The sequence below is a fragment of the Oncorhynchus keta genome, chromosome 10, assembly GCF_023373465.1.
Source record: "Oncorhynchus keta strain PuntledgeMale-10-30-2019 chromosome 10, Oket_V2, whole genome shotgun sequence".
NCBI classification, from domain to species: domain Eukaryota; kingdom Metazoa; phylum Chordata; class Actinopteri; order Salmoniformes; family Salmonidae; genus Oncorhynchus; species Oncorhynchus keta.
In genome coordinates this window covers 59,646,837-59,658,472 of record NC_068430.1, presented here as the reverse complement: position 1 = coordinate 59,658,472, position 11,636 = coordinate 59,646,837, and the positions used below count along the sequence as shown (strand labels likewise).

General features: G+C 40.6%; 2 protein-coding genes across 2 annotated transcripts; one reads left to right on the top strand and one right to left on the bottom strand.

The window, feature by feature from the left end:
* The first annotated feature begins 839 nt into the window (after positions 1-839).
* Positions 840-4,751, top strand: rbbp9 (retinoblastoma binding protein 9). Its single transcript, XM_035778815.2, has 5 exons — positions 840-1,035; positions 2,733-2,775; positions 2,871-2,976; positions 3,079-3,164; positions 4,151-4,751. Exons 1-5 carry the CDS (start codon positions 940-942, stop codon positions 4,372-4,374), a joined length of 555 nt encoding a protein of 184 aa, XP_035634708.1. The 5' UTR covers positions 840-939; the 3' UTR covers positions 4,375-4,751.
* Positions 4,752-5,828: 1,077 nt separating this feature from the next.
* Positions 5,829-11,433, bottom strand: polr3f (polymerase (RNA) III (DNA directed) polypeptide F). The gene is made up of 9 exons (XM_035778814.2): positions 11,253-11,433; positions 10,690-10,807; positions 10,477-10,544; positions 10,305-10,372; positions 9,841-9,953; positions 9,519-9,662; positions 9,037-9,144; positions 8,452-8,643; positions 5,829-6,038 (listed from the first exon to the last, which is right to left on the bottom strand). Exons 1-9 carry the CDS (start codon positions 11,396-11,398, stop codon positions 5,961-5,963), a joined length of 1,035 nt encoding a protein of 344 aa, XP_035634707.1. The 5' UTR covers positions 11,399-11,433; the 3' UTR covers positions 5,829-5,960.
* Between the last annotated feature and the right edge of the window lie 203 nt (positions 11,434-11,636).

Here is an 11,636-nt window from a genome sequence, read left to right as displayed (position 1 = left end):
TCCTAGAAAAAATATTTGCTTGAGAAATTGCTCTTTGCTAAGAAGTTGTTTCTTTTGGACCATTTTATTTGAAAACACTCACAGTACGGTACTTAATTGTTGCCTAGAAATGACTGGATATTGAAATAAAAATGGCTGCATTGGTCCATTTTCTTATTATTTTGTGTTTGAAAAAAGTGTAAAGCTAATATTGGTGATTTAAGGTCACCTGCAGTGCTGGAGTCCTGAACCAAGTCTTGTGTGGCATTCATTTATTGTGTCCACAAGATGGCGTTGATATAGTTTACATCCATTTACAAACCATAGCACACCATTTTAAGATTAAGACGACGCTCGGATCAATGGCCGTTGACTACTTCAAAATGAAGGGGTTCGATTAATGCCCCAGACCGTTGATTGCATTGGTTTCGGAACTGGGCTGTCTCCCAGGCGTGAGCCAGGTTCCCCATTTTGGCCGACGGTGAAGTCGGCCCAAAACAAAAGTGACGGAAGGTTAAGCGTGTGGAGTAATGCAACAGTAATTGATTTATCTGCCTTCCCAATGAAAACTAGTTTAAAAATGATAACATATATTTTATGGAAAATATATGTTTCTGAGCGATGCGCCATGCTGCCTTGTTGACAACATGAGTGCACAGATTACTGTTCAATTTGAGAAGGGTGCTCATCCCTCACTGCTTTTGTCCGTTCAGTTCATGGGCCATAGCCTGGTGCACTTAGTCGAACTCCTTCAATGGTGGAAGCCCACAATGGCCATGTACATGCTAAAACTGGTTGAGTCCTCTAATAGTTCTATGGCCTATCTGCAACACAACCATTCGCTGCGCAAAATTGACTCACTCGAACATGCACTGATGAAAGTCATATGACTGCTCACAGTCAGCATTGTTTAGGGAAGTGTATTCAAACATCGACAGAAGACAACGTGGATAAGAGAAAATGCCACTGACGAAAGCGATAATTGTCCCAGGAAATGGAGCTGGAGATGTAGAGCGGTCCAATTGGTATGGATGGGCCAAAAAACAGATAAATAAGGTGCGCACTGTTAAAGTATGCGGAAGTCTAAGAGGCATGCTCCCAATACGGGATGTGCGTACTGTGGCTCCTATGATTTTGACAACTGATTCATGTATTGGTTACTCTGCTTGTTACATACATTTTGGACTTTTAGAGTAATGATATGTATACATCAAGAATAATATAACTTTTCAATGCCTCGTGAACTTTAAACTGTAGGAACCACTTGTTTTACCTTTGCCAGAAGATACATGACTACCTTTACACTGAGCTCATGGGCGTCGGAACGCAATCATGGTTACATTAAGACAGCAGTGTGCCAGTGCGAGATATGGTACATGGAGAAGATCTACTTATATTTTCCTGAAAAACTGCCTTTTTCATCCTCATGCAAGCCAGCAGTAGCTACAGCAGCAATTATGAAATGGCAAGGTGGCTTTGTCTATGGGAGTTGGGATTAAAACATTTATAATAATCAAAATCACACATGCATATTAAATACACACCAAATAATGAATTATTATATTCAGTGACAGATTACCACTAATGCCTTTATTTCTCACAAATCACATTATAAACTAGCCTAGATTCCTCAGATATCACATTATAAGCTAGCTCTATACAGGGCCCTGCATTTTGGATGGAGGATATCCTCCTTGCATGGTTCTCATTGACAAGTGCAATGCATGGAAGAGATATGGTCTATGATTGTTCTGGAAAATATTCCATAGAAACAACATTTGGAGGAAGAATGTTTGATATGCTTTTTACATTTGTATCCCAAATCATTTGTGAGAATTATATATGCATTTTTTTTATTTCACCTTTATTTAACTAGGTAGGCTAGTTGAGAACAAGTCCTCATTTGCAACTGCGACCTGGCCAAGATAAAGCATAGCAATTCGACACATACAACAACACAGAGTTACACCATATGATGGAAGAGTGTGATGGAGTATGCCTAGATTTTGAAATAAAATGTTTCAAATGAATTTATTCAACATTAAAAATGTTAACGTCTCAAAAGTACCCTTTTTGATTTTGTACATTTTTAGACATTGTTTAAAACAATATACTTTACAAGTACATCACATTTCCAGTGGGTGCTCTGCTACTTATGAAGTTATGACACATTGAAGGGAAAATTAATTCAAAGGGAACTTCCTGGTGATTTGCTTAAATATGATAGAAATTGACATTGGTTAATGACCTATGTATAAAATGGGTCATATCTTTAAAAGTAGCAAAGCACCCACTCTGGAAATGTGACGTGTTTGAAGAGTATATTGTTTCAAACTAAAAATAAGCTATATCAAAAAGGGTACTTTTGAGATATTCATATTAATGGTTCCAATGTTGAATATATTGTGAACAATTGCGTTTCAGAATTTCGACATACTCCATCTTTTAAAGCACACTATAAGGAGTATAATGAAACCAAGTATAATGAGTATAATGAAACCAAGATGTGCAGTTCACGGATCGTAGGGTCTCATGAGAGGTATAGGTCATGCTTTTCTCAAAAATGGTGTGTGATGCAAATGTAAAAAATCATAATAACATCCTTCCAACCAAAGAAGTTTCTATGTGAGAATTGCAATAACAATCTGAAATGCCAAACATGTTTTGGGCTATCCTAGCATGGAATCGACCATTTTCAACCTTTACTTACTGATACTTCATTTGGTATTAATAGTTAACTTGCTGTCCTGTAGATTCCAGATATGACCTGCTTGTTGAGCAACATGCCTGACCCAGGTATGTAGAATGAAGTTCAGTATTTAAACCCCTTCATTTTGGGCCTCCAATGTCATTACTGTGAGGTGCTCGTACTGTATTCTGTCTTTTTCTAGTGACAGCCAGAGAGAGCATATGGTTGCCATTCATACAGGAGGAGCTCCAATGTGATGAGGAGACTGTCATCATTGGCCACAGCTCTGGGGCAGCTGCAGCCATGAGGTAGGATAGTGATGACAAAGAATTTGAGGATATTCCTCATGCAAACTCTTCTTTTTTTGTTTGTTGGAAAGTTACTCTACCTAACTTTGTGGTACCATGCAGGTATGCAGAAACACACAACGTGTTTGGCCTCATTCTAGTGGGTGCCTATACTTCCGACCTGGGAGATGAGAATGAGAGAGAGAGTGGTGAGTTTACAGATTTCTTACCAGTGTTACTTCCAATTAACTATGACAGCCACTTTTCTAATTGGGTTGGATAAAATATTTGCATTGGGTATTTCAAAACTTTGATTCTGATCATTCGGTGTGTAGTGATGAAAATCTGGATAATTTTGATCTCACTAGAAGGGTAGATTTAGAAAGGTGAAAGGCATTTACAATAGTGGAATTTCAGAGAAATAATAAAGGTTTCATTAAATATTTCCATTATGTTAAATTGACTGCATTATAGGTATGTGGGCAGTTGTTGTATTTAGCAGTGTCAAATAAAAGCATGTACTTACAAGTGATAAGCGAAGCAAGCTCCATAATGTATATGAATATCTTTATTCATGTAGTTTAGTCATCTGTAGTAACATTGCCTGTCCAGTACATGGCAAGGTGAAGACCTATTCAAAACACTGAAAATACAGATTCTGTGAGGTTGAGACTTTAATGTCTGGATCAGAATAACACATATCCAACCATTTTCTGGCTCCAAATCACCCAGGTTGATCTGATCCTGGAAAGCAAAATAGGGAGTTACAGAATCCAGATCATTCTGATTCTGAAAAACTGGGCCCAGGTGTTTAGACTAGCCTAGTGTTCATTTCTGAATTGTGATACAAGAGCGCCACAGAAAAGCTGCAGTCAAGTGTCCCTATATCCAGTTTAATGTAAATGACCACTCGTTTATCCTTCCCCCACAAGTCACTGAAACAGTGGCTGCATCCCAGTATGCCTATATTGCAGTCGGGATGTACAGGTTATCATATCGTAAAGTAATTGGTTTAATGTACAACTCCATTTCCTCATTTGTAGAGATATGAGACCAATCAGATCTGTATCCGATCCCTGCAAATGTGGAAGTAGTGCTTGACATTGCAGATAATTTAATGATCTGATAGTATGTGACTGCAATGTAGGCAGTTTGGAACACGCCGTTATGTCTCCCTATGCATCTCTTCACTCAGGATATTTTAGCCGGCCATGGGAGTGGGAGCAAATGAGAAGAAACGTTGGGCACATCGTTCAGTTTGGCTCCACGGATGACCCCTTCCTGCCTTGGGAGGAGCAGCAAGCTGTGGCCGAGGGCCTGGGCGCGGTGCTGCACAAGTACACAGACCGAGGACACTTCCAGAACACACAATTCCCTGAGCTCATTGACGCAGTGCGAAAGCTGAGGGCAGCTGCTTAAAAAGCAGCAGAGTTGTCCGCCATTGGAATATGACACACAATGAGGACAATAGCCCAATTACGAATATCTCTTCAGTTGCTCCCTTCCTTCCCTCTGTGTCCCTCTGGGGAATCCTCATGTGGACCCTTATGATTACAATATGATGGAGATTCCAATTTATCAAGTGTAGTTCAATGTCATCAACGTGCTCATCTTTTGATCCATTACTTTGAGTGCTCTTCGGAAGACTCGCCAGTTTTGATTCACCTGTGTTTCCAGCAGTTTGTTGAAAGAGTTCAGCATATATTAAGATTCACCGACAAATGCACATTTTACTGACAGCCGTGAGTTTCCATCAAACTGGCTTCTTGCAAATAAAATGCTGTAAGAAAAGAGAAGTAGTATGTGTTTCCATCCCTTAACTATGTTGATGGTTTTGGCACAAAAAGCCTGCGACAAACTGTGGTCTTGGTGCTTGCCCTCAAACAGAATTTACAGACGAACATTAGGGTAATCGCTTGCACAGGCTAACATTGAACTCTGGTATAAAAACACATGCTATTGGGACCCATCAATCCAACATTGCCAAACAGGAATAAAACTGATTACAGTGATCCAGTCAGCCTTACTAGATCCCTGATAGCATACCCCTCTACCCTTTTTCCAATCACCGAGCCAAAACCCCTCTGAGATACTTCATATTCCCAACAATCTTCCAAGATTACAAGTGTGGGATTGTCTGAAGCACTATCTTTCAATCTGTAAGCCAGCGCTTTGTAGCAAAGTCATAACGCTCAGTCTATTTTAAGAGTTGCCTCGAGTGATCTGTTCTTGCAGACACATTTTGATTGCAAATACATTACACTGACAGCTTTAGTTTGAAGGTGTTTGGCTGAGAGTTTCCGTTTAATGGGGTGGAGACTTTGCTAGTGGCTTTTCTCTTACATCTCTCCTCAGAATCTAATCGAGCATCTGACACAATTACTCAAGATTTTGCAGATAATTACAAGTTTTACCTGCAATTGTGATTTAGTTTGAATGAAATGCCCTATAGTTGCTATATATAGTGTCTACTAAATTACTGACTTGCCCTTTGAAGCTAAGGCTCATCATCAACATGATTTAGCAATCTGATATCTACATAACTACAATGTAGGCAGCTGTATGATTGCTATTGCTATAGGTAATATTCACATTGGCACAAGGGGTTTAAAAACGTGTCTGACAAAAAGCTTTACGATTTTTCATAATATAACAATGCTGTGTTATATCATGTGTGCTGAAGAAGTTAAACAATTTCTGTTTATTTCCAGAGCAAAAGGAATGCTTTTGCAAAACTTGTCCATCTTCAACACTTTCATGAGTGCTAGATAAATAAAGGTTAAATACAATTTCTTTTTTTAAGAATAGATGAAAATGTAGAGGCAGGACACAATTGAGCTTGTTACATTCCCAAGGAGAGTAGACGTTCTCAGTCAGTCTTAAAATATTTATTAAGCCCTGTATAAATAAAAATATCTTCAGATGCATCAAAGGTTGCTAGAAAAAAAAAGTATACATGAAACTTTTCCAGAGGGAAAAAAAAACTAAACATGCCAAGTCACTGATCAAAAGTCCAGCCACTCTGCCATATACACACAGTTAGAGGGGGATATCTCGCCTCCTTCATGACAATCATCAAACACCTAAGAGAAGAAAGAGAGAAATACATTTAGTGGAGATTATGGGCGGCAGGTAGCCTAGTAGAGCGTTGGGCCAGTAAGCGAAAGGTTGCGGGATCGAATCCCCGAGCTGACAAGGTACAAATCTATCATTCTGCCCCTGAACAAGGCAGTTAATCCACTCACTGTTCCCAGATAAGCCGTCATTGTAAATAAGATTTTGTTCTTAACTGACTTGCCTAGTTAAATAAACAAAAGTACTCTCCTGCATCACCATACTTACTTTACCCTTTTCTAGCATTTCCTGCTGGCTATCTGGCGACAGGTGAAGTACTTTGAATAGAAATAGTAAAACATTAAGGATCAAAACTCTGCAGGTCTGCTTTCTTTCTGCCCAGCCCAAGGTCAAAACATGCCTTTCTAGTGTTTGACGAGTGACTGGGCACGCCGATGTCCACACTAGCATACCACTTACGGCCAAACTATACAGGGCATGTGTGTTTCCGTGTTTTCTACACGTGTCTCTGAAGCTTTCTCAACTGATAAAGTGGCTGGCGCTTTGATTTTGATTTGTGCCTCCGTTTGCTGCTTTTGGTGTAGCAAACTACAAACAACGCTAATGAAGGAAAACGCAACACCAGTGATGTCCTCTACACCAGTGGTCACCAACCTTTTCTGAGTCAAGAGCACTTTTGCAGTCAAAAAGCAAGCTGAGATCTACTCCTCAGATGTTTTTTATTTTTTTACATTAACCTCACACAAACAGTTTTGTAATAATGAGGTTTGGGCTGTAGGCCTAATACATCATCACAGCATATTGGCTATATGATTGGCCTGCCAATACTGTTAATCAGACTATATTATATTTCAAAACTCGAGCTTTGATGACAAAATAGATCAGTTGGTTTAGCACTTGTGAGGCACCGTGGAACATGAATTGAAATAGTTTCATTTTTCTTTTTTACTGGACTGATGGTACCTGCACCTGATGGTCAACGACATCAAATCACGACGTCAGTGATCTTCAGGTCAAAGTCTGGGCTCAAGAAAGACACCCGAGTTTCCGACTTGGAATTCCGAGTTGGATGACCGTTCAAAACTATCTTTCCCAACCGCCTCTCACGGTCCCTGCTCTCTCCTTCCTTTCCTCCGGTGAAACTGACCAGAGAGAGGGGACAGTCTTCCACCTGATGGCAAAACTCAAGTTGCACCGCATCTGCCTCATGCACAAATGCATGTTGTTCCTATGACCAGAGAAAGTTAAATATTCCCTAATCTTAAAATCGTCACGACGAGCTGTTAATAATAATAAAACACAGGGCTGTCGATACTTGGCTTCTCATTCATTGCAGCTGCAGCCCGAGCGGAAGTACCGAGAAGCGAGTTTTGTAATAGTGTTGAATAAAAACAGTGACAGTGCTGAATATAAACTTAAACATGAACTCCCTCATAAAAACAGCAGCTCTTTGCTGAATTCATTGACAGTCTCTCTGTGGTCATGGTTTTAAAAGTGATTCAATCTTACGTAGGCTAGTAGCCTATTAAACTTGGCTGTGGCCAGGGTCATGGAAGCTCTAGCCACAGAGATTTGAGCTATCCATTTGGGCAGCACAGTAGGTGCACTCGATTTAGTCACAGATTTGCCAGACCGCCGGGTAGGCTGAGTTTGTCTCATTGGAACACTTTGCGACCCGGTGCACAGGACTTTTGAATCAAGTGCCCCTGCCGGCAACAGCTCAACACAATTTTAAAAAAGGAGCGCAAGCCTTTATTGTTCGTTGGCTTTTCTACAGAAATATTTGGCTATCAACTAGGAATGCCGTGAAGATAGACAAAATCGACAAAATATTAGGAACACCTTAATATTGATGCACCCCGCTTGTGCCCTCAGAACAGCCTCAATTCATCTGGGCATGGACTCTACAAGGTATCAAGAGCATTCCACAGAGGCCCATGTTGATTACAATGCTTCCCACAGTTGTGTCAAGTTGGCTGGATGTCCTTTGGGTGGTGGACTTATTGATACACACAGGAAACTGTTGAGCGTGTAAAACCTAGCAGCGTTGTAGTTCTTGACACAAACCGGTGCGCCTGGCACCTATTACCATACCCTGTTTAAAGGCACTTAAATATTTTTGTCTTGCTATTCACCTTCTGAATGGCACACACACAATCCATGTCTCAATTGTCTTAAAGGCTTAAAAATCCCTTTAACCTGTCTCCACCCCTTCATTTATATTGATTGAAGTGGATTTAACAAGTCACATCAATAAGGATCATAGCTTTCACCTGGTCAGTCGGTCACAGAAAGAGGTGTTCCTAATATTTTGTGCACTCAGTGTATATCCCCAATGCAATGTTTAATACCAAGTGATATGCTGGTATGGGTTTTGAAACGGAGCCACTTGGCTGCTGTTGCCTGTGAAGGGGGGCTCACCGGACAGAGGCCACAGGGCGCTTTGACCAGGCCCGTGGGCTGGATGATGGGGTTGACCCCTCTGTACAGCTTCATCTGGCCGTCCACACTGCCCACAGTGCCCTCCTTGGCCGCAATGATGGTCATCTCCACCTTGCCGTCGTAGATGAGTGTGTTCAGAATAGTCTCAATGTCTTCCATAGACAGGTCCACCTGTACACAAAGTGCAATATTCAGACTTACAACCTCCATAGGAAATACATAGCAACTGTATGCTAAAAAAGTGAGTTGTTACATTTGACCCCCTCTTCACATTATTTGTACAGTATACCAACCATACTTTGTTGGCTCTGATATTTTCTTTTTGCATGGACCTTTCCAGACCATTTCCTGCAACTATGGCAGATTCATAACCAGTCCAGTACAGACAGTACAGCTCTGTTTGGCCAATAGTGTGAAAATAGTACTAAGTATGGACAAATATGCCTGGTCCTGACCAACCAGTGGAGGATTCCACCCTGGTCTTGACAACTTTGGCCGTTACCTGTCAAAACGTGAAAAATTTGCAGTCGAAACCAAACAGAATGTAGCCAGCAGCAGTCTCACCTTGCTGATACCGAGTTCACAAATATACTTCCACACTTCGTGAGAGGTGGCAAAGGAACTGTTTCTTTGCACCATGGGGTTCTGCTTGCTGTCCCTCGCCACCTCGGCCTAGAGGGTGACAAACAAACCAACATGACCGAAGAAATTATGTCTTAGTAAACTCTTGGTTACCAGAGCCTATAACTAGGAGCCAGAGTAATTTCTGGCTTTGTCAACCAGCCCTGCATTTAGAATTGGAAGAATTGTAGGGTGCATTCCAAAACAAATGCAAATGCCCCAGAAGCCGTAAAGTTTTTCTTCATGGCATAATATATTAGATTGAAGCATGGTTTACACTGTTCCCAACGTTGATGTGTTCATATAAAATCAGTGTAATTAGTAGCTTATTTTCAAACATTTACAGTACAGAACACACCCTTTTAATTTCTGTGACATGGCCATTGTAAGACATTTGTCCCACTCCCATTCAGTGGAGCCCTCACCTTACTCTGAAGGAATTTGAAACACTGCTGATTGAGAACCTCCACAAACTCAGACTCAAAGTCCTGGTCACTGTACCAGGCTCCCCCAGTCACCGAGCGGTCTGGCTGCAGGTTGTATAGCATGTAAACCTTCTTTTTTGACGCCTGGACAAACAGCAACAATAACTCATTATAAGTGAGACAAAACAATTATATAGAGTTTGGATAGCATGTCTGCCGATGCATTCATATTATTAAGTGGTGCTTTTCTTGATTCAATTATTTTTCGCTGGTTTTTAAAACGTGCATTTTAGAATATTTTAGTGTTTGCAGCTCGACTCACAGCCACTGATTTCACAGCCTTGATCAGCTTCTTGCTCTCTAGGTTCTTGAGGATCTTGTTGATCTCTGTCAGAGGAAGGTTGCTCTTATATCTAATGTCCCTGCTCCAGATCCCTGTGCAAAAGCAAGAGGACAGTTCATAAATATACAAATGGAAAGAACATTTCACAAAGAAATACACTAACGGAGAATAATGTGGTTGTGGATACTGTGAAGTGTCAAGTGGGAACTGAGTGAGTTGGCCAGGTTTGAATGGACGTGATGGCCCCATCCAAAGACAACACCCATCTCTTACCCCATAGCACTTGGGTAGATCTGAGAGGATTGGATAGATGTAAACAATGTGGGGAAAATATCACCTAGCCTAGCTTATACCTATCCAATTCCGTCTGATCTACCCAAGTTGGCTACCTAAGGGGACAGGGGCTATGGGTTGTCTGGACAGGACCCCTCTGAAATTCCTACCTTTGTTTCCTGCATCCTCAATGACCTGATACACCAGCTTCTCTTGATTGTCGGAGCCTTTCATTTTGCTTTGGGACATAATAAAAACACAGTCACCAATCATCCAAAAATAAAAGTCCTTCCTAAAGGCTTCCTTAAAAAAACATTGTTAAATGACGATGCTGACATTTACCTTGCTGTCTGGGCATCCTTCATGCGGTATAGAAGTCCTGAGCTGTTTCGTAGAAGGTCCAACTGACCCTGTGTGCACAAAATCAAACTGGTTAACAATATTCTTATCCTCAGCATTGCGCTATCAACCAGAACTATTGAGCCTATTGGCATGACAATTCCATAAGGAGTCGTTAAGAGATCAGAAACGGACTGCACCGCCTGTGCCACTTACCAATGACAGTAGTCTGTTGATGGCCATGGCTCTCTGTTGAGCCTCCAAATGAGGCATGTCATTCTGGATCACCTGGTCTGTTATTCCATGAGGGAACTGTTGACAGAGTGCCTTTATCCTTTATAATAGAGAACATTAACGTTAGTTAGGAACCTAGGTAGTCGGGACATCAGATTTACTATAAATTCAACAATAAATGTCTTACTGATTACTCAGAAATAATGATTGACGTAGCTAGATAGCTAGTAGATTACGAGCATTACAGTAGCTAGCTCATCTATTATACAGTAGTTAGCTAGCTAGCTACATGAATCAAACCGTCATTGTCAAACTTGTGGGTCTAGTTTAGGATTGAAAACATGGCTGAATTAATTGAAACGCCTTATTTTCCAGCTTTGTTAAGTTGTATAAGGCATATTTAAAAGTAGCTAATGTTAAGTCCCTTGGTCTAAGTCTTGCTAGCTACTATAGTTGGTCAAATGTAGCCATTTGAGCAAGTGAAAATAGACAGCTAACTAGGTTGCGAGCTAGCCTATGCTAGGACCTTCTTGACAGCGACAAACCTGTTTTCAATGTCTACAGGATCTGAAGATTCTTTCTTTACTTTCACATCCGCCATTGTGGAGAATTGTAAAATATTGTATGTTTGTTTAGTTAGGTAGGTAGGTAGGTAGCTAGCTAGCAATGCAATTAATAAACATTTGAACATGCGACTTTGGGTCCAAGTCGCATTTGGTTGGCTATATAGAAGGTCGGAAATTGCCTGTAGAAAATACTTTTCACTGTAGTTAAATTAATTTATAATTAGATTTCTTTCCTCAGCCTATTGTCATCGGTATTTTTGTATTTGGTGAGTGATAGCAAAGCAGTCGTTGCATTTTGTAACAATAACAAAGATGCTTAGATAATGGTTGACTTGAATATAATGAAAGAGCCTGCAAGACATG

Coding starts and splice junctions, on each gene's coding strand:
- rbbp9 (XM_035778815.2), top strand. CDS start 940: ATGCCACTGACGAAAGCGATAATTGTCCCAGGAAATGGAGCTGGAGAT. Junction 1,036..2,732: donor CCAAAAAACAGATAAATAAG/GTGCGCACTGTT, acceptor GCTGTCCTGTAG/ATTCCAGATATGACCTGCTT. Junction 2,977..3,078: donor GGGGCAGCTGCAGCCATGAG/GTAGGATAGTGA, acceptor GGTACCATGCAG/GTATGCAGAAACACACAACG.
- polr3f (XM_035778814.2), bottom strand. CDS start 11,398: ATGTTCAAATGTTTATTAATTGCATTGCTAGCTAGCTACCTACCTACC. Junction 10,808..11,252: donor CCTGTAGACATTGAAAACAG/GTTTGTCGCTGT, acceptor TCTATTATAAAG/GATAAAGGCACTCTGTCAAC. Junction 9,145..9,518: donor TCAAATTCCTTCAGAGTAAG/GTGAGGGCTCCA, acceptor GTCACCCTCTAG/GCCGAGGTGGCGAGGGACAG.